Consider the following 24,848-nt stretch of genomic DNA (forward strand, 5'->3'; position numbering starts at 1 on the left):
TACCTCGCATACGGTGCAGTGCCAGCGCGTCTCTACATGGTGCTTGCACTCGTTGCAAGTGTACACAAAGCGGTCTTGTCCCTGGTTGTGCAGCTCTACCAACATACACATTGTGCTCCATTTGCATCTTCTCAGTGAGCTGAACTCCCAGTGCTTGTCCCTGGCCAAAGTCAGGAAAGCATCACGGCCATCCATCAGGTCACAGGTCAACAAAGGGTCTGGGTCAATGATGGGTGGCAGGGTGTTAATGACTGGCCCGGCATGGAGGTGGATAACAAAAAATACCTGGTGGTAGAAAGGAGGGGAAACAAAAAAATTAGTTGCTGCAATCTTGTACGGGATGGCATTTTAATTATGAGGAATGGACTGAAAAAAATCTGTTACACTTGGTACGGTTTCCCACCTCCTTATGCTTCTCCATCGTGGCGTACAGCTTCTGGGACAAATCATTGGCTACATTCGGCATCCCAGGCTTTTTCTTATTGGCTCGACTGACGCTGCTCTTGTTTTTGTTGGTTTTCTTGTTATTCTTCTTTTTGGCATTCTTGCTGTCAGCGTGGGCTCCCTTGAAATAGATGGACATGAACATTCAGAGAGGCAGAGATTGCACAACAGGCAAGATGAGGTTATGCAATTAAGCTGAGTGGTTAAACAATGCCTGAGCGACAACTGAAAGCTTTTATATAATGAGGACTTGAGGATGATAAAATCTGGGGTGAAACAGAGGCCTGAGCACGAAGCTGTTGATTTTGGCATAACAGGAGCATTCCTCTTACAAAACCCATTTCAAAATGCTCGAGCCACCTATCCATCTAACTCACCTCTGTTGTCTCAGACGAGGCCGTGTTCTCTTCTTTCTTCCTCTCCTCCTCCTCCTGCTCCAGCTCCTTGATGCTCTCCTCCAGCACATTAGGCCAAAAGTCACCCTCAAAGTACGGCAGCTCATAGGCACTGGTCAGCCTGTCTTCTGTCGCCTGCTTGAAAATGTCCTGAACACAGACACAGTAGACTTCCATCAGACAAGACAGTAACAAAGCTCATGAGGTCAAACTCCTAACAGCTTTTTATTGACAAAATTAAATGTGGCCACTAAAATTAATATTAAAAATGGCAGTCTTGTTACCATCATTTTCACAATAATCTATATCAAACACAAGGGGGAGCCCCCCCTCCCCATCACAGCAGAAACTCTGACTTACTCACTGTACAGTTATAACTGGTGGCAAAATTGTTAAATATAACTGGGAAAATCTTGAGAGCCGTGATCCTTTTCTGACCTTGTAATCGTGTAAGATCCTCTCAGCGAAAGCCTTGTCCAGCATCTTTCTGTACCACTCTTGAAGCCTCTTGGGCTTGGGGATCTTCTGGTCAGGAGGGTGGCAGTGGAAAATGTAGTCATCTCCTTCACTGGGTGGGCAGGCCCAGATGTGACCTGTCACATACCTGACACCAACAAGACTCATCAGCCACTCAGCACTTGTAGGAATGATATCTACAGTATGAGCTGGAAGGGTGTAAAACACCATACTGTGTAAAAGTACTCACCCCAGTTTCTTCACATACTCCAGGTAGCCTATTAAGATCTCATGGTACACTGCAGTCCTTAGCAAACGTGGTTTGAAGAAGTGAATACTGTCGAGGTATGATATGTAAACCCGTCTGCAAAGCAAAGACAGAGAATTTAATCAAAGAGCAATACAAATAAAGCAACACGAAACACCAAAATAAATAAAAGTAGTTTTACCTGGTATTTGGAAAGGGGCAATCTGAGCCGTACTCCTGGACGTGCATGCCGAAGAAACAAACGTCCACTCCGTCTATTTCCTCAAATGCAAAAAGTGCTTTGGTTCTGTAAGGGAAGCTCTCCACCATCTCGCCTGAGTCCACAAACCTGTGGAAACACAGAAGCATATTATTTATTGAAGAGGAGGAGAGAAGGAAATATTTTAGGCCCCAGAGTCAAGTGTGCTCCTGGATAATTTCCATGGTCAGGTAGGTCTTTCATACATGTTGTCATACACAAGTGTGCCGTAATTGCGATTCATTTTGAGGGCAAAGGTTGAGCAAGAAGCCACAGGGTGCATTTTTTGTTTATTGGCACTCTTCCAGCTTTAGAAGGTCAGCACAATGGAGATCTGTAGGCAGGTCATCAACACATTTCAATCCACGGCCGATGCGTTTAAGATGCTGATTATAGAATTGTAAGATCCTTGGTTCAAGTCCAGCTGGGCCCCGCTGCTGCATGACATCCCTACTCTCCACTCATTCTCTGTCACCTCTACAAAATCTTTAAGATTTTACGACAAAAATGCCCAAAACAGTGAAAACATGGTTTTATGTGGCAAGTTCAACTCCCTCTGTAACTGTATGAGTTTAAACATCCCCATTCCCTTGATGCAACTTTGAAGACTCCAGCGCAACAATGCTCAACACATCAAATGCACAATTATCAATGAGCAGAAAGCACTTAAATAATCCCCAACATCTCTCCTGGTTTGCTCTTCAGATTAGGTTTGAAGTGGTATGTGATGTAGCCGCACAATGAAACAATGAAAGCTGCCATGTTATTCCAGATTGAATCAATGTTACTGTAGATCAGGAGAATCACCCTTTATCAGCAGGTGAGAACCTTACCTAGACTTCATGCCAGGCTTAATCTCCACATTTTTGTCAGAGCTGGCCACCACTCGCACAAACACCTCACCGGCCTCTGGGTGGTTCTGCCTTTTCAAGTACTTATTCACTCTGTCCTCAATATATGTCCCCAACCTTGTAGACTGCAACCCTTTAAAAACACAAACATTCATATTAATTCAAGTTTAAAACAGACTTTTGCATGATTAAATAAACAAAAATCGAAATGTTGGTCTTGTTTTACTCCTCCATGTAACTTACTTTTGGCTGAAAACTTGTTCTCTTTTCTTGTTTTGTTAGACTTCTTCAAACAGTTGTCACAGATAAAGCTAGAAGAAAACAGATCAAATTAGTTAGTGTCAAATACAGTGACTCCGGAAAATACAAATAATGGTTGAACGCATTCTGTTAAGATCAAACATGGACCATATATGCCTGAAGGGCTGGAGACTCACCCTGATGGCCAAATGACGTCATAGTGCAGCACGCATATCTGATGCATCTTTCGTCCACAGTCTTTACATTCAACAAACCTGCAGCAACAAACATTTGCTTTTTCTGTGCTTTCTTTGCAAAAAGTAGTAAACAAGTATCACTGACACCACACAAAAAAAAGCCAAACTGCAAAGCTGCTCTCCAGACAGTACTCACGGTTCAGAGTCCAACATGTCATTTTTCTTCTTTTCAAACTGCTCTTTTGATATCATCCTGCACATAAGAAAGAATAAGAGACAACTCAGTCCATGTCAGCTCCTGTGATTGAAAATCCTTTCTGCAGAATGAAGGCCTGAGAGAAAACCGCCCGATAATCTCGCAAGATGATCATCAGGAGGTGTTAGGCCACCCGGGCCAGGTCACTTACGTCTGTGGCTGTGCCGGGTCATCCCCCAGGGTCACACTGTTGCCCTGGATCTCGTTGAAGCACTTCTCACAGAAGTGATACCTGTCGGCAATAAGGCCATATTTGGGTGAACTGCAGCCAGCACACACAGTAGCAGCACAGGCAAACCGGCGCACAGGTGGCAGAATGCAGTAGGTAAACGGGGCACACGGAAACAACCGAGGACAGAGCATGGGCAGTGGACAGACGGAAGGACACACACACAGGCAGAGGTACAGGTTAGTCACAGTAGAAATGGTCATGATCCAGCCTCTCATTCAAAATGGAACAGAAATGGGGAAACGTGCTAAATGCTATGTTAATGAACATCAACAATGAATGAATGTCTGAACAGAAACTACTCCATGCAGACACGACACCATCCATCTGCATGCTGGAATATGAAAACAATGACAAAACGAGTCACTATCATCATTTATAATACAAGCAACATGCAGTATGAGCTGATGAAGTAACTAGATGGTCATGCTGGGGGAGACAGAATGAGTGACAATGCAAATACAAATGTGCGCATCTTGTAGGGAAACTGTAAATTCATTTTATTGATTCAGCCTGAACACTTTGGGTCAAATGATAAAACCTTGCAGAGAACATCTTGGTCAATATATGTAAATATCCATTAAAATTCCCATAAACACTCTTTTTGTTGGAAGTCTTGAAACCTTAGTTGGTTAACCTCACAGCATTTAGTGGCGAGTATCTGCAATAATTCAATGGCGTTGCATTGGAATGACATTAAGGTGCAGTAGCACATTATTCACAGCGGGGGGAGCTTTGGTGCCGGTTCTCGGGCGTAACAGAAAACAGAGCCTGATCACCACTCGTAGTGGCGTCTGTACAGCCCTATAAAGACAGGATGACCATGTGAAACTTTGCTGACTGACAAGACTGTACGTGGGGAGGCACTTTTGGCTTTGTTTTATATTTGAGATTCAAGCTGCTATCTTCTCTTGACAACCCCTCCTGCACCGTTTTACCCATCTCTACCCCTCCACAGAGCTAGAAAATCTTTTTTTTTTTTTTTTTTTTTTACCTGTTCTGGTAGCTGTAGTAGGTGCCATCCCTGGAGATGGTACATAATTGTTTGCCATAGCAACAAAGCGTCTGGGGTGAGAACTCATACTGTGGAGACATCGGACAAACATTAACAACTCATGTCATTGCTGTATACAGGTTGTACTCGACTCAACAGCCTCATACATGGAAAGATAAATGTGAACTGACAAGATAAATACAGTGTTCGATTCCCCTCCTGTATCGCCTCACCTTCCTGCCGCAGCAGTAGCCCAGGCCCTGCATGACGGGATCGATCTCCGCTTCAAACACTTCTGCCAGCTTGGTGCAGTACTTGTACACACGGGATGTTTTACGGTTGTACAACCAGGCGTTGTTGAACATGAGCCACACATCTTCCACATACTGCCACGGCTCCTGGTACTGACCCGTGTCCAACTTGCGCTTGATGGTGGATAAGTCAATGGGATTCTTCACAATTTCAAAGTAGTCCTGTGCAGCAGGGGAGAGAGAGACATTTGCATGAATGAGCAAATCACACTGAACGGTATTTCACGTGGGTCTTGTTGTAGCTGAATTAAGGTGTGCGTGTACTCGTGTGGACACTCACAGGAATGCCCAGTAGCATGGGGTCTACAGGTTGTCTGAAGGGCAGTGACTCCGGGTCTTGCCTGTAGAGGGCCTCAAGTGTCGGCATCAGGGCTTGTCTCAGCTCCTCTGGTTTGAAAACTGGACAGACAATAATTATGTTGATTTCACTGCAACACACATCTTCAAATTTTTGCATCACAAAATATCATGCATCATATATTGTTACGCACTTTCTACAAATGAGATCTGTGTTCTTACTTTTCTTGCGGTTCTGAGTGGTGGAGGTGGCTGAGGTGCTGTTGGCCCCATTTTCCTCCTCTTCTTTGGGTTCTGCCTTCATCTCCGGCTTCTTCTCCTCAGTTTCCATTGGTTCCTGCTTTGGCTCTACTGGATCTGGTTCCTCCTTCTTCACCAGCGGGGGTTTGGTTTCATCATCCTGCTTCATGAACACAACCTTGGTTAACCAGCAATCCGAGCGCTGAGTCAGGAAACTGTCAAGTATTTAATGCATTTAATGGGAAGGATAACTCTTTGTTTTCGGAGAGCAAAAAGACACATGTCAAATTTAACCTTTTCGGACATGAAATGTGAGCAGAGCTGGTTGATTCTGGTGGACGGAGTTTAGTAATCAGGGCATCAAACAGAAATGGCTTCAGGTCTGACCTACAGCAGACCTAACTGTGCTTCTTCCTATCTCCTCCCTCAACAATGCATTTCTTCGCCTACTGATTACTGAATTATCTTGTAAAATCATCAGCATACCTCCATTTTTACATCCGTCTGCTTCTTCCCAGAGTTGCTGTCATCTTCTTCATCTTTCACTTCAGGTTTTGCTTCATTGCCACTCATGTCCGGCAGGGCCTGCTGGGAGCTCAGCTCGGCCACAGAAGCTGGGGTGGGCACTCTGTTATCTATACTCGCTGCTGCCTGGGACAACTTCAAAGAGAAGAGGAAGAGAGGTTCACAATGCTGTTGATTTATCAATGAAGCCATACTGGCTTGTTAGCAAAGTAAGGATTAGCCATCAGTGATCCTCTCTGTACAAATAATTTCCCCTTAATATTTCTTTACAGTTTGGTCAAAGGCTTTAACAGGAGCTGAGAAAGGCGTAAGTGATAAAACAGCTACAGTGACTTTCCAGTAAGAACTAGGATCTCACCGGTGTGCTGGGATGCTGTGCCTGTACTGAGGTGGGCTGCTGCATCTGGCTGGGGGGTTCTGTCTGGGGCTGAAGGGGCGTGAGCGGCAGGGAGGGGTCAGGGGGTGTGCCCATGGCTGAGGGGGGGCCAGGCAGGCTACTAGGTACATGGGTTGGGGTGGATGAGGGTCCACCCACAGAGGCTGGGGTGGAGGGTTGCGGCAGCACCTGTGCCTGTGCAGAAGCATGATGCTGCTGCAGCTGCTGCTGAGGTTGCAGGCTGGCAGAGGCATTGGGTGGAGGGGTGGCACGCAGGGTGGGCTGGGCTGCCGGACCACAGGGCAGCTGGGAGCCGAGGGATCCCAGCGCATTCAGAGGGAGGTTAGAGTTCTGTGGCTGCTGGAACAAAGAGAGATGCACAGTTAGCATACTAACACATACAGCGGCCCACATGGTGACACGTGCGTTCAGACAAGAAAAATGCAAGCAGGACTGAAAAGGCTAGGAGCATGCAAGATGTCAGCGTTTCTCCCCACACAGCATAAATCTCCTCACCTGTGTGACAGCAGTCTGTGTTATGGGCTGGCCCAAGCCTACATTCACATTCATTGCTCCACCTGCAGCTGCAGCGAACTGGCCCTGTGGCAGGAACTGGCCCTGGTTGGCTGGCTGAGCCACCATGTTATTAGCATGACTACCCATCATTCCTTGAGTCTGAGGCATCCTTGACGGGGACATGCCCATCTGTAAAAGAGAAGAGAGATGAAACAGACAAAATCATTGTGGCAGCAGGCCTGCAGCATTCAATACCTGTCAAGTAAAATAAACTAGGTGAATGGAATGCAGTAGGAGCACCACAGATTAGTCTCTGATGGCCAAGTAGCTGGTTCATGAATGTCATTGACCTGTGTCAACGACGGGCAATACACTCCATATTGATGCATGCTTTAGTTTCAAAATGGTAATGGTCTAAGAAATTAACAATCACGCAAAAGACTGTGGGTCATTTCACAGCCAAAAGGGCTGGAAAAGAGAAGGAAAGAGGCAGAGTGACTGAGAAAAATGGAGCAAGAACTGAACAAATTAGGGACAAACAAAGAAAAATGGTTCCAAGAAGAGCAAGTTTAAGAGAAGAAGAGAGGGGAAACTGACAGGCTCGGAGAAACGACAAGGGGACAGAGGAGAAAGATCTAACCGCTGGGACGGAGCTCATGTTCATCTGCTGTGGATGGTTCATGGGGGACGGGGCACGTGCTCCCATGGGTGCCTGAGACATCTGCGCATTCTGCATTGCCATTGGGTTAAACTGATTGATTCCTGTGGGAACAGATGCACATACACACGTGTTCACCAGTTTATTATACTTGGGAGTTGTAATTTAATATTCCATGTCCTACTGGGCTGGCAGACACACTGAACTAACTCACTTGAACATCAACAGCTCTGACAAGTGCATTTAACTTCAACTGGCTAAACAATACAGTGTGCACAGGGAACTAAAACACACTTCACTGTTGAAAGGCTTATGAACTGTCTGTACAACATTTAAATATCAATCCATCAGCAAATTTAAGCCAGAAGAGGACATATGGAGGGCTTTTCCCCAGAGTACAACTGCTAAGCAAAGACCAAACACATACCTTGGGGCACCTGCATACGGTTCATTAACTGATTTGGCATGTTGGGCATAGGCACAGGTCCATCTGAGAGAAGACGGGATAAGGCAGCGTTCAGTTACAGACATGTTGTTCTCGTATCAACTGAGAAGTGTCTTCCCCTTCAGCATTTTGTGAGAGTGTGGCTACTAACTGGGAGGTCGGACGGCCTGTCCTGGGCCCATGGCGTTGGGCTGAGCCATGCCAGGCTGCTGAGGCCCAGCTGTGCCCACCATGCCAGGCTGTTTCTGGAGCCGTGAGCGCCTCTTCTCCTCCAGTTCCTTCTGGATTTTGTAGATTTTCTCTGCCAGGAAGTGGTAATACTCGTCCTAGCGAGAAGATGAGAAGGAACAAAAAGCAGACACAACATTTTAAAAAGAACAATGAATGTGTGTCTTGGTCTCTGGATCTAGTTAAAATCCTCTGCCCTTGGTTGAAGCCAAAAACCAAAGAAGAATGGTCACAATTTTGTGGTTATAAAAGCTGAAAAAGTTACCCTGCTGTTAGCGGACTCGTACATGTCACCCTCAACCTTGCGTGCGTATGCCACCAGGTTCTCCATTCGCCGGTCCTTCAGTGCTGCGGGGTCTGGGGTGGGGAATATGGCTTGTACACTGAAGAGAAACAGCAGAAAAAAAATGAAACTCAGCAACAACCTTTGCGCAAGTCGGCTATATATCATGCATCCATTTCGTTGACGGACTTACAGTTTGTGCACCAGGTGAGTGCGCAGGTCCTGAGTGACATGTTCGTGCCAGGCCTTCCTTACCCCTGAAGCAGAGAGAGGGGTGGCAGTGGGCAGGTTTCCCATGCCTCCCGCTGCTGACCCATCTGGCATCAGTTGACTATAAGACACAGTGAGAAAGAAACTATTACTAAGTTCAACTGCACACAAGGTTTCATAATTAAGAAGATGCACTGGATGGTGATTTGGGTGATGAGACCAAATGAAAAACCACAGGACTCATTATCCTAATTAACTCCCAGTCTATGAATTAAATGGCAGCTACATCACAATAGCTCCTGTCATCACTGACAAGAGGACTCTCTGTAGGAGAATACATTCCTTGGGAAGGGCATTAAAACTAGTGGGTGCCTTTTTAGTAAGGGTCCTGTTTTGTGTGACCTATTGAGGATGAGAATGCTCACTTGTTGAGTGTGGATGGTAGGGAGGAGTCGGAGTGCATGCCAGTCTGGTCTGAAGAGGGGACACCCATGCCTCCTGCCATCTGGTTCATCTGATTAGTGCCTGAGAGACACACATTGTCGTCGACAAGAAAATGGATTAGCGACAGAATTATAGTATCATTCTAACTTTTACATAATCCTCTTAAAATGGCAGTGAAGTCTTATATATTCCATACCTAGTGGGTTCATATTTCGCAGCTGCTGGTGCTGGGGGCCCTGGGGGTTTTGCTGAGCGGGGCCCTGTCCCTGGACCTGAGCAGGGGACTGGTTCCCATACGGCAGGCCAAGGGCAGCGTAGGCCCTCTGCATGGAGCTGGGGTCTATGTGCGTGGCAGCACTGTTGATGGCTGTGGCACTGGGCTGGCCAGGCCCCACTGTACTGATGGCGTTCTGCAGACCGGCACCGGGGGAACCCAGCATGGCTGGAGGGAGAAGACGAGAAAATAAACACATTGTATGGCAATATTAAACAAAGCATTTCATCAATAGCCTGTTTCTTAATATTTCTGTATCCTTTCTGACATTAAAACATAAATGGATATAAATCCAGACAGAAATAATTAACAACAGTATACTATATAAAAAAAATAAATAAACATGAAAATACATATTCTAAACTGTTTTTCTGTCTAAAGAAAAAAATCTCCATCTCTGTGCAGAAGCACTGTTCGTGAGCAGACCTCCATCTAAAATCCCTGCACTGCTCCCTGCTGTGTTGATTGCTGACAGGGAGCACGCTGCCTCTGTGGGGGATTTAAATCTGTCAGAGGGCCTTTTAACCAATCAGAGAGCACGCGGTCCCGAGATCCTGCCCCCGCTCATAGGAGAGCGACAGAGCCCCTCCCCTGGGTGTCACATTACAGGCCCAGCCTTTCCAGAGAAATCCTCTCACTGTCGGAGCTCACAGCCAGCGAGCCAGCACAGAGCTGTGGCAGGGAGACTCAACCTGCAGGTGGCACCACTTAACGTTACACACACTGACTTGAGGTTCGCTGCTGAGTGCCTTGCTGAACAGCTTACAAGGTATCAAAAAAAAAATTCCCCCAAAAAAAGATCACAACCAGAACATATTTAAGCATCTATCAGGAATTCTTTGTTCTCTACTAAATTCTAACTTACTTATTTTCATATGGATTTTTAAATGCATGAGAGAAGAGGAGCTGTTGGAGTTACTCACGTTGTTGGTTCCTCTTGTCACTTGCATTCTTCAAAGGCAGGCAGACCGGACAGTCGTGCCGCGTACAGTTCTTCCAGTGGGAGATGATCTGCCTGGATGATGCACAGTGAGCCACTGGGGAAAAATGAAAGGGAAACAGAGACAGAGATTAAGGCATGGTGACAAGTAATCCAGCAGTGCCTGACATTTTTTAAGTAAAGAATTTGAAAGAAGACTGTGAAAACACATTGAATTCATATACTGCACATAAAAACACAAGTAAAATAAGAGATGACTGAGTAAAGGAAGACATAACATAAAATGGCTCAAACACCATGTTAAGTTCAAACACAGCACACAGCTCGACTGCTACAGCACACACTGTGTAAACAGCTATGTAAGAGCAACTGCTGTAAAACCATAAATGCATCCTTGTATTTACTTTAAGCACATAAACAGTATTAATATCACAGTTCAAAGTTCATCAACCTCGGGTGATCTCCTGACGACTAACAGTTGTCAGAGGGAAGCCGCCTACCGCCGGGGTAGATGAGGAAATGTAGTACGGCCATTTGATCATGTTTTAAAAAGATGAAAACCATGTTTGCTGATTGGCTCAGTGAGTAAAGGGGGTAGAGTGGCTCTATTTAAGCAATAAAACACCAGGGCTTACTGCTTTATATTGTTCGAAACAATGCAACATAAGTGACTGAAACACACATCACGTCAGTGTCTTTCTGCCCTTTTAACACTGGTTTAACAGTCAAAACTTGCAATTTTTTTGTTGTTTTTAAATCACTGCTGTTGATTTATAACAACTCCTCCAGCACTATCGATGTCTGGAGGTAAAGGGAGGTAAATTTCACGCAGTATTCTTAACTAGTCTTCAGCCACCAATAGATAAATAAGCAATTTTTGCGAAGGACAATATTACAGAGCAGTTCCATGAAGATCTGACGTCAACTGGCACTTCAGTCCTAACTTCAATATTTGGATTCAAGATACAATACACATCACTTTCACTCACCCTGGCAGGACTTGCCGGCCTGGCAGTGCGTCATGTGGTTGAGGACGTTCTTCATGGTGCGGCAGTGAGGCAGAGTGCACGCCCTCACCTCCCCGTTTGCCTGTTCCCGCCGCTGGCACTTGTGTGCGTGGAGCAACAGGACCAGCTGCTGCTGAATGAGTTTGCGCTTCTCGGGGTCGGCCGTCGGGCCCGCTGACACGCCGCCGGCCCCTGGGACCATGCCCACCGAGGCGACCTGCTGCTGCATCTGGGACTGCAAAAGAGTGGCAATGCACGGACGTCAGACTTTTCTCGTTGAAGACTGAGTAAAAACTGCCACTTAGAGATTAAAATGAAGAGGGTACGGCGATAGAGAAGAAAGAGGAGGTAAGACAAGGGAAGTTAACATGTAGAAACTCAATAACTGATAAACGAGGAAAAAAAATTCAATACAATACATTAAACTTTCTGAGGGACAGATCTCCTGCTCCTCGGACAGATCTGCATAGCACTGCGCTCTGTTTACGTCTTGTCCTGATGGAATCTCACCTTCTTCTTCTCACAGTTAGAGTAGATGTTCAATAATATATCAGTGGACAAGCTTTAACAAATATATTGCCCTTGATGCAATTTTCATTTTTGGTTTTGTTTTTCCATGCAAGGAAGCAGTGTACATTATTGGCTGCAGGAATATCTTAGCAGGCAAGCTGTATGCAGAAAACGCGTGTGTGTAGTGTGAAGTTAAGGCCTGTCTGAGGCATTGTAAGCAGAGTAAGTATCTAACATACTGTGAGAATCTGAGTGCTGTGAACTTGTCAAATTAACATCACCAAACATTACTGAGGTATTTACTTAGTTTTGTTTGTTATCATTTTGTTCAACAGCTGCATGGAGCCTGGATTAATGAAACAAACACATATGAACGTCTGATTATTGGTCATAAACTACAGCGTGACTAGTGTCGGGAGGTGACTAGTTAAATGTAACAGCATTACATTGTAACTTTACAAATTAAATGTAATCCATTACAGTTACTGAGAAAATATATGTAGTTAAGATTACAGTTACCAATCAAAAGGTTGGTGATTGCAAAGAATTCCATTCAATGCTGGAAACTCAGCAGTATTTTCCTCATGAAATCAGAAACTGGCTTTAACATAAGTGCACAGTGTGAAGCTCGTTGATTTGCAGTGACAATGCTGTCACCATCGAGATGCTGAGGAAACATCTACAGGTCAGTCACATCAAATGAAACACCTCAGCTTTTGTCTGTATTGACCAGTTTAAAACATTTGTTCCTAAAGCAATCAAATGTAAACAGGCACGTTACTGCAGTACTTTTTAAACAGGGGAACTAGTAATCTCCACCCTATTACATTTATAATCTATGGGACCCCCCACAGGATTGTTTGTTCTTATCGGCTATCACTGAGCTAATTTGTAGCGACACAACAAAATGCTTAAACTCCATTTAATTTCAGAGTATTCTGACAGCCACAAACCAGCCAATCACTAAGAAGACATGACTGTAATATTCCTGTAGTGCTGTATATGTTTTTACCTGGAAAATATAATAATGCAACAGTATTTCTTGTCGGGTATTTGTTTATGTATCTCATTTTAATTTGGTGGTAATTTAATTAAATCTCTGTCAAGGTGAAATTTACCATGTGCAAAGATGAAGGCTAACATCCTGTCTACACCAAACAGGTTCCTGTGTGTGCACCATCCACGGTCACACTTTCCATTCAATGGTTGCAGACAGGCTGCAATATAAGGTTATTTTCATTGTCAATTAATCTGCTATTTTCTCAATTAACCAATTAGCTGTTTGGTCTCTAAAATGTCAGAAACAGGTGAAAAATGTTACTCAAATCGATTAGCAAACTAGCTGGCTTTTAATTTAATAGCTGACAACTAATCGATTAATCGTTGCAGCTCTAGATGCAGACAGTGTGCTCATGTCTGCAGAGGACGCTGCGTGTGAAGCAAAAATGAGGCATAAACAAGTCTAAAGCAGCATTTCTAAAGAACATTCGTGCAGATTGTGTTAAAAAAACACGCTGTGAAAACACGCACACTGTGAGTGTGTATTGTATAGCAGCAGTCTTCCCTTTGCTGTCTGGTGCGACACACTGACACTATAGATGCAGATTAATGCAGAAAGTTTTCCCCTAATTAAACTAAGATGAAAAAAGGCTTGGAACAGACATCCACCTTTTTTTTTTTTTTTTTTGGATCCAAATGACACTCACCAGGTTTGGCACACTCCCAGCTCCCTTCAGCTCAGCAGGGAATTGGGGCAGGTTGTTGGAAATGGCTGTCTTGTTCTGGAGTTGTTGGGCATTGACCCCTGCTGCCCCCATCTGCTGCACCCCAGCCTGACCGTACTGCTGGCCAAAAGGAGCTCCTGACATCCCCATCTTTAGTGGACGATTAAGACAGAGGGTGGTCAGACAATTTACATATCATGCAGCACGCCATCACAGTGGATCAGTCCTTTACCTCGACACTGAGCATCTTTGTGTGAGTGCGTATTGAACATATTCCTCGTTTATGAGTCATGGTTCGGTCTGAGTTTGGTACAAGGGGAGAAAACATATGTAAGGGGCTCCACAATGGTGGAGCAACATCACCATAACTCTCATCTTATCCACAACTTTCTCTCTATTGCCGCTGTAGCTGGGCGGGAATCTGAACTGTTCTCAAACAACTAACGTAATGCCGTTTCATTTACGCTCGCCATAGTGCGACTGACACGCTGCTTCGGAGAATGAGCTTCAGAGAACGGTTTCTAACTTTGACAATGGACACAGTGAGGTGTACATCAGCGCGAGCTTCAGCAGACGTCAATCATAGTCAAGTATGTCGCACAACGCTGGCCACATATTAAGCTTTATTTCCTGAACAGCTGTTTTCATCTGGGTGCCTGGGATCACATAAAGGCAACTAATTTAGAAACTGCTGTCAAAAACGTAAAGAGTTCAAAAAACTAGTCAGCGTTAGCTCCAACATCTCTTGAAACATAATTGCTTACTCAAAGTAAAATGTCAACTTGTTAAAAGAAATCTGTAGAAATGCATCATTATTATTTCATAATTCTTCCCTGGAAAGGGAATAACTAGTTTTCTTGTCAGGTCCTCAGACGTAATACATTCCCCTTTATTCTCAGATAGCCCTCGGCATGCATCTGTACGCTGCCTTCGACTGCCTTTCCCCGTGGTGGCTGAAGCAGCAGCCAGCTTTGCTTCGCAGAGGTTTCCCCGCTGCCAGTAGTGCTCAGGCAGGCTGAGCAAGGCCAGCCCAGCGGAGAGAGAGAAGGGAGGAGACACACAGAGAGAAAGAGCAGCTTGCTCAACAGCTGAGCAGAGCACTGCACTGCTGCCTGCCCCTCCCCCTCCACTGCACAGAAACACACAGATGCTTCCCTGCTGCCTCCCTCCCGTCCACGCACGAGCTCGGCCTCGGCCTCCTCTCCCACAAGGGTTCTCTCGCTTATTACGGAGGAGTGTCGCCAGGCTAAAGGACGGCACTGTCGTACAGGAAGCCTCCAGTGTTTCCCCTCCTCTTGGCATGCCCTCTTCTGTTCCTCCATCTCTATACCGCCTCCCCCATCCCAACAACAACACATAAACCGGCCCCTCTAAACATGATTTACAGCTCCATTATCAAAGGCCAAAGGCTCAGAGAGAGACGGCATATGCCAGAGAGAGAGAGAGAGAGAGAGAGAGAGAGAGAGAGAGAGAGAGAGAGAGAGAGAGAGAGAGAGAGAGAGAGAAAGGAAACAGTTGGCGGGAAAAGACTCGCAAAGAAGAAACAGTTATAAGGGGGAAAGAAAGCAAAGGCAAACAGGGAGCAGCAACAAAGACATCAGAAACCAAAAAAATCAGGTTCTTATTTGCCTGTGCTTCATTTCAATGTTATGTGGAATCACTAAAATGCCTTTAATGATCAGTACAGAAACCTTTGGGTTACTTTATGCCTATTTGCAAAGCTTTGTTGCCCAAGCATCTACAGTATCTAAATGATGTTGCGCTGCAAAAATGGAGCCACGTTCAATATTTCTGTTGAACTTAAGATTGCTGCTGCTTCAACACATTAGCAGGATGAAACTGATTGGCCTCAGTCTAAACCCTGGACTTGTTTCCTACTCAGTGGCTTGGTGAATTGTGTCTTGCAAAGACAGGAGAAGATGACATCGAAGAATCAAAAACGGCGTCTTTCTGAATGTTCGGCCCTGAGGTAACTCTCTGTTTTGTTTGCGGAGCTGCGTCTGCTACCCCGCTGTGCACCGATAAAGCGTTATTAAATGTCTGAACACAGCCAAAATGATCACAAGAGAGGACCAGGAGGTTAACCTCGCAAGATCAAGCAGATTAAGAGAGTATCACTTCAACCCAAATCCTTATCAGACGGTAATTTTTAATTCATCATTTTGTTGACTGTCAAAGAAACGTGGGGCGAGAGATTTAAGCATGTTTCCAACAGTTTTGGTAATACAGTGTGGTTAGTAACTGTGGACATGACCTGATACTTAAAAGGTCATCTGTAGTGATTTTCTCATTCGATGGCTGGAGAAAAAGGGCTCATCCATCACACAGCTGCAGTCTGCGCTGCATTATACTTTGTTTTAACATGTTATGCAACATGGCACTTCCTGTGATATTTGAGGTTGAACAGATTTGATACCATGAAGTCTAAAAAGTAACAATTTGGAAATATGACTTTCTCAAATCATCAAATGTGTTGTATTCTTCATCAATCATCAAACCGTCTCAGGCTATAGTGAAAACCATCTCCTGCACACCCCGAGCAGCATTTATCTTGGCCAATACAAGCAAAGGCAAAACACTGAAGACAGAATGAATTATAACTAACAATGAAAACCAACAACAGTTCAAGCAGATACTCAGGTATCTCAGAAATTTACCTTCCATACCTGTAAATAACTCTTGTGTTTGTTTCAATTTTATCTAACAATCCTCTTTTGTCTTTAAAAATGCAGAGCATTAACATTAGTACACTTAAGTCTGCTGAAAAAGAGTGATGGCAGTCAAACTGAAAAAGGCGATCTGGCCACATGAAAGTGGCAGAAAAAAAAAAACTGTGAACGGAAACCACAAGGAAGAGTATCAGAATAAGCATCAGACTTTTTTGGCCATGTCTGACTGAAGCCAAACGAAAGCGCTGCATCTTTTGTGCATTAACACGTGTTCTTTGTTTTTAAGTAATAGTGAAGACAGCTACCTTTCTCCTACTCTGAACATAAAGGCAGACAGATCACTCTCACATTTCGACAGTTTGTTTCTCTGATGGCAGCCACGCAAGGTAAATAAGACGTGTGCCAGATTCTCTCGTTTTATCTTCAGGCCACAGGTTAACACATGTGCGCTACCAACAACCAGGTTCAAATCTGTGTCTTCCTCCCCATCTCCTCTCAAACACAATCCCAGTGTCTCAAAGTGATGTAAAGAAATTTGTTTCAGTTTCTGAGCCTGATGCGCTTGCCAACCCCCTCAACTGGCTGCTTCCTCCGGCAGACCCAGGAAAAATAAATCAATACATGGTGAGGGAGATAACTGACGACAAGCCAGTGATAGGAATAGCCAATAGAAAGAGTACATTAAGCATTTTTATCTGAATTGAAATATCAATTGAAAAGGAGACTCAAATACTGTCCATCAGGTACACTGTTTGACAAGAACGCCCCATTAAATGGCTAAATCAAAGCTATTTCTATCAAATTGTGTGGCAGTATTTCTGAAAAGGAGAACCCATTTGGTAAAAAAAATGCATAACATGGCCAGTCAAGTCTGCTAAACTCACAACATACTAATGAGATAAGTTCTCCTCCAGAGGAAACTCGTGTTGGCAAATGAATTGACAACGATTTTCACAGAAAGGACTGCTCTGGATTGTTAAGGTAAAATGACGTTGGTGGTGTGGCAATTCCTTGGTTCCTAAATGTTCTCCACATTTATTTCATATCATGACCTTGGCTAACAAAAACAGACAAGTTTATTACCTAAGCATTGCCACCCGATAAAGCAAGCTGTACGAAACATGAAATCAGGGATAAGCGCAAGGTAATTAAAGTTGTTTGTACCTGCTGCATCAAAGGGAAAATTAAACAAAATGGACAATTTGGACATTTGTTGTCTTTGCACATGTGACTGTGCTGTCCTGTCTTGTACAGCTGTTTATAATTGTTTATTTTATTATTTTCCATCCTCTTGTGTTTGTCTTGACTTTACTGAGCAAACAACTGGTACCTGAGGGATTAATTAAGATGAACTTTGAACCTCACCTTATTCATGTTTCCAGCTTGTTGGGCATTCAACGCATTGTGCGTACCCAACTGTGGCCCTCCTTGTGTGAGTGTCTCTGCCAGCACACTGCCTCCAACACCAGGTCCTTGTGGCCCCTGCATGCCTTGACCCTGGTACTGCATGCCAGGTCTACCCCTCCCTGCCGGTCCCAGAGCCCCATTCATCACTTGTCCTGCCTGGCCCATGACGCCATGGCCCTGCCCACTGTTCAACATGGCCTGATTGAAGCCCATGCTTCCATTGCCTTGCCCGGCAGGTGCACCTCCTTTCTGGGCCTGGGGAGACTGGTGATTGGTAGCGCCCTGTCCAAGTGGACTTTTACCAAGCACAGCACCAAGCTGGCTTCCAACCATGCCTCCCTGTTGGGGGCCACCCCCCAAGATGGAGGAGCTTCCTGGCCGCAGGAGCTCAGACAGCTGCTTGTGTTTGGCAGCTGCATCAGGGACAATGGAGTTGAGACCAGGACCTCCTCCACCTGGACCGCCGTTTGAGGGCATTCCCATTCCCAAGTCTCCATTGGGGATGAGCTCGTCTGGAAGGTCATTTTCCAAGTCAAACAGAGACACAAGATCTAAAAAAAAAAAAGAGAGAAAAGGAAATAAGAGTTAGCCACCATCACTGATTCAGCCCCTTTAACCAATAACAACAGAACGAGCTGCTAAACACCAAACACAGAAAACTGAGGCATTTGTTAGAAGGTTTACTCAGCATGATCTGATTATTCATTTATCAAAACAATCCCGCGGACTACCAACTGCTCAAACCTGAGCCAACGCTGGCCTTTATACTTCAGATCAGTTGTTACATGAAATTCTTCATACAGTAAATCTGTTTTAAGTCCTCTTCACTTGCATAAATATACAGATTGCTTTTTAAGATTGCTTCCTTGATGGGTCCCATGATTAGCAGGAGGACACAGCCAGCATTTCCCCTATATTCATTCTGCAGCGGCGGTGCACATTTTGGCCTGGTGTGCTCGGATTAATTTGGCGTGCAGTTAACCCACCAGTCATAATTTTGTTTTAATGAAAACTCAACTCCTGGCACTTGAAGGAAATAATGGGAGTAACAGTAACCAGCTTTAAAAGTGCTGTTTTTTTCTTACAAAATAAGTGCTGTGCGGTGGATCTAATTAACGCAGATGTGAAGAGCGGTTCAAGCAGATTTCAAAAGGTAACCAATAAATGTTATGGGCCAAGTCTTCATTGGCATGTATGCAAAGAAACTTTTAAGTGTTAAACTTGAAAATGGAATGTGGTGTGGTGCTGGTGGTGGAGGGCAGCGTGAGTGTTTAATTTTAGCACTCCCGAGGCCTCTCTCGTTTATTCATTCAACCACCTTCGTGAAAAGGCTGACGTTGCGATATTTGTGCATTTCTGAAAACCTTTTGATAACAGTTTTTCATAATGCATAAAATAAATGAATACATGACATACAAATAAACAATGTTAGTGTAAACAGTAGCACCCAGCAGCATTCGTTTTTGATCCCAGTCAACATTTATCCAACACTTATATATCCTTTCCTTGAACGCAGAAAAATTATTGAAAACAAAAAAAATGTACATTGTCCCTGACGTGCCTACAGACAATTTATGTTTAATGGGCTTTGTGACTGTTGCCATCTGCAGATGCAGATCATCTGCACACCAACTGAGACATATACTTGCACTGCATAACCTTCCAAAGAATGCGCCTACAACCCAAATACTGGTACCCCACATTAACTGTAAAATGCTCCATTTGGAATGAGGCCTTATAAAGAAATTTTAAGAGGAATATGTGGTTTACATGACACATATCAAGCACTGCATATTGTCACGTTCAGAATCAGCTCATGTGACTTTTCAGTGTGCACTGTAACAGAACCACACACCAGTTTGTAGTATTAGCCTGAATGAGCATAATGGATTTGCATTTTTCAGTGCAAGGACATTAGACTGACTGAGCAGAATATCTTGCAGCTAGCTGACTTTATATTAGTACTGTGCATGTGCATCCATGGCCACATGTGCATGTGCACTAAAGCAGCTCAGTTCCTGTCAGAAATTTCCAGTTCTTCGGTACAAGAATAAAGGTGGCTGTGCAGAAAAAGTACACATGAACACTCAGTACACATAAAATAAACAGAACCTTAATGAAGGTTACAGTCCAAATCACATGTCTATGCCAAGGTCCTTCACGTGAGGGTGCGAGTTTGCCTGTCTATGTCAGCCAATACAGATTTTACAAGCACAACAGCCACACCCACACACACGCCTAGCTCAGTGTCTGGGGCTGTCAGGGTGTTTGCAGTGGGAGAGATATCCACCCTGTTTATGGAAATATGGTGGCAATTAATGGGAGATTAAATATTACAGCTACGGGCTTTAAATGGAACGTCTGAGCTTTTAGTGCATAAAATTAAAGCAACAAGTCTCAGAGTTACAGCAAGAGACATGAATAGTGTATAGTTGAGAGCAAGCACCTGTTCCTCGCCCGAGGCCTATTCAGCAACAAGATTGAGACCACACAAATTTTAAAGAGGGAGAGGATAGAGCAGAGCCAAAAAGCTAGCTGAAGGAGAAAAGGTGCCTTCAGCATGGTGAGCCTTTTCAAAAGAGTGCAGGCACGATTTGAATTTGCTCATTATAAAACAAAAATATGATGAGCACATCCAGTAGCAAGAAATCACACACCAAGTGGTGACAACAGAAGCATCCACGAACCAGAGAATCCCAACACTTGAGTCACACTATTCTCACCTGAAGAGGACATTGCTGCTGCCGGCTGTAATTCACGCAAAGCTTTTCAGCAGCCACATGAAAATCTCCAATTAGACTCTTCAGTCTGGAAGATAATAACAGCCTGTGCAGCAGGCTGTTGCTGCCTTGCCAGAGTCAGAGAGAAACGGGATGGAGATGGGAAGAGTAAGATGCTCCCGCTCTCTCCAAAGAGGGAGTGAGCCAAGTCAGTACGCAATCACAGCAGTGCTAAAAGGACATTAGATTTAACCAGGCTGAGCATTGGGAAAGTTGCTAGCATGCAGGCTTTAACATGCAGTAATACATGCTGGAGAGGCAAAGTTGCCCGTGTTTTAATGGAGGACCAAAGCAGGTAAGAGAAAACACCAAACTCACTGCCTCCATTAAATGCAGAACGCATTAAAATTATCTTAAATCATATGAATGTCTCCTTACTTGCTTCAAGTGGTTTGCATCATATCTGATGCACCTTCTTTATTAAAAAGTTTATGTTTTGTTTTTTTGGCCTTACGACCAGCATGGTTCTAGTGATGGGAACGTTGGTCAGTTGGTCCACCAACTTTGGTCCAGGCTGAAATATCTAGGCAATTACTGGATGGACTGCTAAGAATGTTTGTACAATTTAAGGTCCCCATGGGATGAATCTTTTAGTGGTTTTGGCTTTTTGGTTTTTAGGAAGCAAAAATTTGTGGCGCTGAAGTTACTTTTAGGCTGGACATTCGGCAGACTTTCACTCCAGATCCAGTGATCTGTTTGGCCCAGTGCTGGCAGTAACAGGACGGTTAGCTCACTTCCACGTCCTCGCTCTTAACCACAGGGGTCCCACTTACAGACCATCAATAAATTATTGCATGAATTACACAAAACCAATGCTATCTCTCAATATGTGCTGACTTGACCATATTTAGTAAAAATTTATGAGAAATTGGTCTCATGTAGCACACATATTTTTGATTAATCAATGTGCAATCAATTTATTTTACATAATTATTTGAGTTTTCCTCAGCTTCCATGTCATGTGATCCTGCTTTTGATTGGATTATAGTCAGAAGAAGATTGCGCAAAAGAGTCAATGTCATATAAAAACTTTCTTTGATCATGAAGTCTAATGTCATGCAACAATCCTGTGGTTCATCAGTAAAGTGTATCAACTATACTGCAGACTGGAGTCACGACATAATGTAAATTGTTTTGAAATTAGTATGGCTGTAGGAAGATAAACTTTTTCCAAGATAGGTAGACAGATACAATGGCCTATAAATCTACTATTGTACATATCATCGTTCTTCAGTTTCAACCATGTTGAATTTAAGAAATCATTTGGATAAAAATGTCTCATATCCCTTTTTCTTGCCAGACTGACTGTGTTATGGCTAACATGCTGATTACGACCTGACAATCTGCTTTGAAGTTGTTATGGCTACAGGCTCTGAACGTGCAATGTGACAGGTTGATGGTTTGTTGTCGTGAACAGCCCAATGGTGCACGACTTTAAATGGAATTGTCGAACGATGCCATTTCCTTGTTTTCGTAAAAGAGATCACATAGTCTGAAGGAGATAAGAGAGGAAACATTGAAGCGCCTTTCCTTGGCATTTGGAGAATTCAAACAGCTCGTCTCATGGTTGTCACTTAGCTACGTCTTGGCCATCGTTCAATTAGGAACCTTCACAGTCTTATTCTATGAACAGTAACTGAGTGAAACATGTCAGCTGTGTCAGTTTTAACAAAGATAATATCTTCTCACTGTACATACCAACAGGTTTTATCACAGCTAAGGGAAGTGCTAAGTTTGCATCCAAACCAGGTTAAATCTGCTCCCCCATCCTAAGATAGCTGCATTTACATCTGAATATTCATCTTTCTTATCCTGTGTGGGTAAATATGATGTTGAACATGTATTGTACCTCTGGAAGTGGGGAAAATTTGGTTGGTGTGCAGCAGAAACATGCAGAAGCAACCTTTCCGTTGACTTATTCTCTTTGTGATTACTCACTTTGTTTTGCAATATAGCCAACCACACAACGTAGTAGTAACTTCTGTAATTGACACATATTTGTTTGTCTAGTCAAACAACTTTGTGATCATTGAATGGTGATTAGCTAACTGTCTCAATGCAGGAATACATAATTTGTTGTCTGCTTAAGAGTATTTCTGAGCCTCAATCAAATCACTTTTTACTTGTATTGCATAGTCATCTGACAAAAGAAATACAGCTTAGCGAGAACACAAAAACAATACCGTTGGCTATACTGAAAAAAAAATAATCTGCAGATATTTAACTGCATGAGACCAGGCCTGTGTCCTCCCACTCCTTACTCGATGATGGCTATAAAGCAATGTTTGGTTGCATGTCAGCCAGAAGAAGGGAGAGGAAGAAGACATTTTATTGGTTTTCTATTGCTTTTGTGTCGTTTCTGTGTGCATGTGAGTGCTTATGTGCCCATAATGGCAAATTTAAAAAAAAGGAACGTAACATCTCTCACTGTCACAACATCCATGTTTTACACTTCAAATGAGCGGTAAAAATCACTCTCGTACATAAAATGTTGTTTTTATCAAATTCATATTGATCATATACTATAAATCTAAATGTGTTCTTGTTCTCTTATTGGTGATTTACTCAGACAAGGGAAACAACGCACAATTAAAAACTAAAACCCAAATTCAAGTCACTGGCCACAACTCTGGTCCGTGTGCGGGCAGTGAGCTCTCGGTTTCTTCCTTGCAGGCTCGTTTGGGGTTTTGGTTTTAGTTGACAACTTAAAAATACCACTTTATTTTCTCATTTCATCTAGCTCAGTTCACCCATTGATACATAAAGCAGATGACACATCCGGCTTGAGAGACGTGTCTCTGCCGTCACCTCACTGCAGCAGGTTCTGACCTGTTCAAATCATAGAAAATGCCACACTTTTGTGCTGCTTTAGAGGCTCTAACAAAAGAAATGGCAAAACGAACCAATGGGGAGTATCACTGCACAGGCGGCAAGTTATTATACCATTACAAATGTGTTGAATTTGATATGTCAGACAATAAAAAAAAGACTATAATCACAATTTTATAGATTACAGCTCAATTTGCAATGTTCATCTCTCTTCCCAAATCTGAATAGTTCTCTAAAAATATCATTCAAAACAGAATTGTGAAGCTGTCAGATATATACTTAATCTTTTATTCTAGTCTTTGTTGTATTTTCCATGCAGTGAGAAAAAAATTTCTATAATTAGAAACTAATTATGTAGCGTAAGTTAATTTAAATATTACTGAAGAACTGGTGTTATTATCGACATATATATTTTTAATTCAACCTAGTGTCGTGTATCATAAATACAGCATCACCATGTATTAGGCACGGCTGCCCTGTAGCAACGAGGCGGCCGTTCTTTAGGATTCGTGGGAATTTGTGTTGCACTGTGTTGTAGCCGGGGCATGATTTTTAAGTGCATGACAACTACAACTATCAAGCAGATTACAAACAAGTGACTCTGGTTACGACCGCAGCAATACATTTTCACTTTAAAACGGCATTTTAAAAATTAAAACTACCTCCGTCCAGACGAGCATTTTAACACCGTTTCAGGTTGTTTCATACACTGCAAAGCTGTTCGCACGGGTGCTACTGCGGTAAATTTCGTTTTTTGTTGTTTTGTTTTTTTCCAGCAAACGCAGCATATGTGTTACACTAAACAGCCCTGATTTCTGGATGCAGTACTTTTCCATCAGACGGGTAGAATTCACAAAAAATTAACAAAGTTTAACACCACATTTAAACACAGTGCGAGGCTGTTTTTAACACATGTGATTGGCAGTACATTTGTAAACCTTTTATATGGTGCTTTATAAGAAGAGCTGTTATGACTTCAAGATGTGTAAAATTAGTGGCACACTACACTTGTAAAGCTCGGGCTGCAGTCATTTGCTGCGCAGGGTTTATGAAAACCACAGCCATTCAAAGAAAAAAATTGGCCAATGCTGCACGATCTGAGAGGGGGAAAACCTATTTTTATTCAGCTCCTGCGTACAGACACTGAGATCTGAATGAATGAAACAGCTTGCAGCCTTGTTTCAGAGGATATAAGCATCTTGTGGAAGTGTCAAGATAGGAAGGTTAAGAGTGTGTGTGTGTGGGGGGGGGGGGGGTAGAGGTAAAGAGGGCTGCAGGGCAGGGGTGGCTGATTTGGTTGGCATCCGGGGCAGCCCACCGTTCTCCTCATCTCAATCAGTTCCACCTCAGCTGAGACATTAGCCAGCAGATCCAGAGTATCGTCTGTCCCTGTTCTGCCATGCTGGTGAAAGACACAACTGTATTTAAATGGGTGCTGATGCCAACGTAGCTGAATAATGCTCACCCATGGGTCGCGTGATCATGTCCATAGCCCAGACAGAAGAAGAGGAAGCTCCGCTAGGTGAGCACTGGGGTTGTAGAGTGGCAGCCTGTTTCTCACCTTTAGCGCTGACACGCCCACTCAGCCATACAAATGAAAACAAGCC

At 43.7% G+C, this 24,848-nt stretch overlaps 1 protein-coding gene across 6 annotated transcripts in view; it reads right to left on the minus strand.

The window, feature by feature from the left end:
• crebbpb (CREB binding protein b) overlaps nt 1-24,848 on the minus strand; it is a 32,270-nt gene that overhangs the window by 3,415 nt on the left and 4,007 nt on the right. The window contains exons 2-30 of one of the 6 annotated variants that reach the window (XM_070981720.1): nt 17,591-18,183; nt 13,539-13,706; nt 11,305-11,557; nt 10,299-10,412; nt 9,298-9,543; nt 9,083-9,182; nt 8,641-8,778; nt 8,430-8,547; nt 8,088-8,262; nt 7,919-7,981; nt 7,474-7,595; nt 6,834-7,022; nt 6,300-6,677; nt 5,903-6,076; nt 5,399-5,576; nt 5,160-5,278; nt 4,802-5,041; nt 4,569-4,657; nt 3,497-3,577; nt 3,286-3,342; nt 3,090-3,167; nt 2,896-2,963; nt 2,635-2,785; nt 1,745-1,891; nt 1,546-1,659; nt 1,278-1,443; nt 822-989; nt 404-565; nt 4-285 (exon numbers count right to left, since the gene is read on the minus strand). In XM_070981720.1, coding sequence (XP_070837821.1) covers nt 4-285; nt 404-565; nt 822-989; nt 1,278-1,443; nt 1,546-1,659; nt 1,745-1,891; nt 2,635-2,785; nt 2,896-2,963; nt 3,090-3,167; nt 3,286-3,342; nt 3,497-3,577; nt 4,569-4,657; nt 4,802-5,041; nt 5,160-5,278; nt 5,399-5,576; nt 5,903-6,076; nt 6,300-6,677; nt 6,834-7,022; nt 7,474-7,595; nt 7,919-7,981; nt 8,088-8,262; nt 8,430-8,547; nt 8,641-8,778; nt 9,083-9,182; nt 9,298-9,543; nt 10,299-10,412; nt 11,305-11,557; nt 13,539-13,706; nt 17,591-18,183 — 4,931 coding nt within the window. Of the gene's footprint in view, nt 1-3; nt 286-403; nt 566-821; nt 990-1,277; nt 1,444-1,545; nt 1,660-1,744; nt 1,892-2,634; nt 2,786-2,895; nt 2,964-3,089; nt 3,168-3,285; nt 3,343-3,496; nt 3,608-4,568; nt 4,658-4,801; nt 5,042-5,159; nt 5,279-5,398; nt 5,580-5,902; nt 6,077-6,299; nt 6,678-6,833; nt 7,023-7,473; nt 7,596-7,918; nt 7,982-8,087; nt 8,263-8,429; nt 8,548-8,640; nt 8,779-9,082; nt 9,183-9,297; nt 9,544-10,298; nt 10,413-11,304; nt 11,558-13,538; nt 13,707-17,590; nt 18,184-24,848 lie in introns of all 6 variants that reach the window. The other 5 variants (XM_070981719.1, XM_070981716.1, XM_070981717.1 and 2 more) reach the window with 5 other exon arrangements.

The sequence above is a fragment of the Chaetodon trifascialis genome, chromosome 15 (genome assembly GCF_039877785.1).
Source record: "Chaetodon trifascialis isolate fChaTrf1 chromosome 15, fChaTrf1.hap1, whole genome shotgun sequence".
NCBI classification, from domain to species: Eukaryota; Metazoa; Chordata; class Actinopteri; order Chaetodontiformes; family Chaetodontidae; genus Chaetodon; species Chaetodon trifascialis.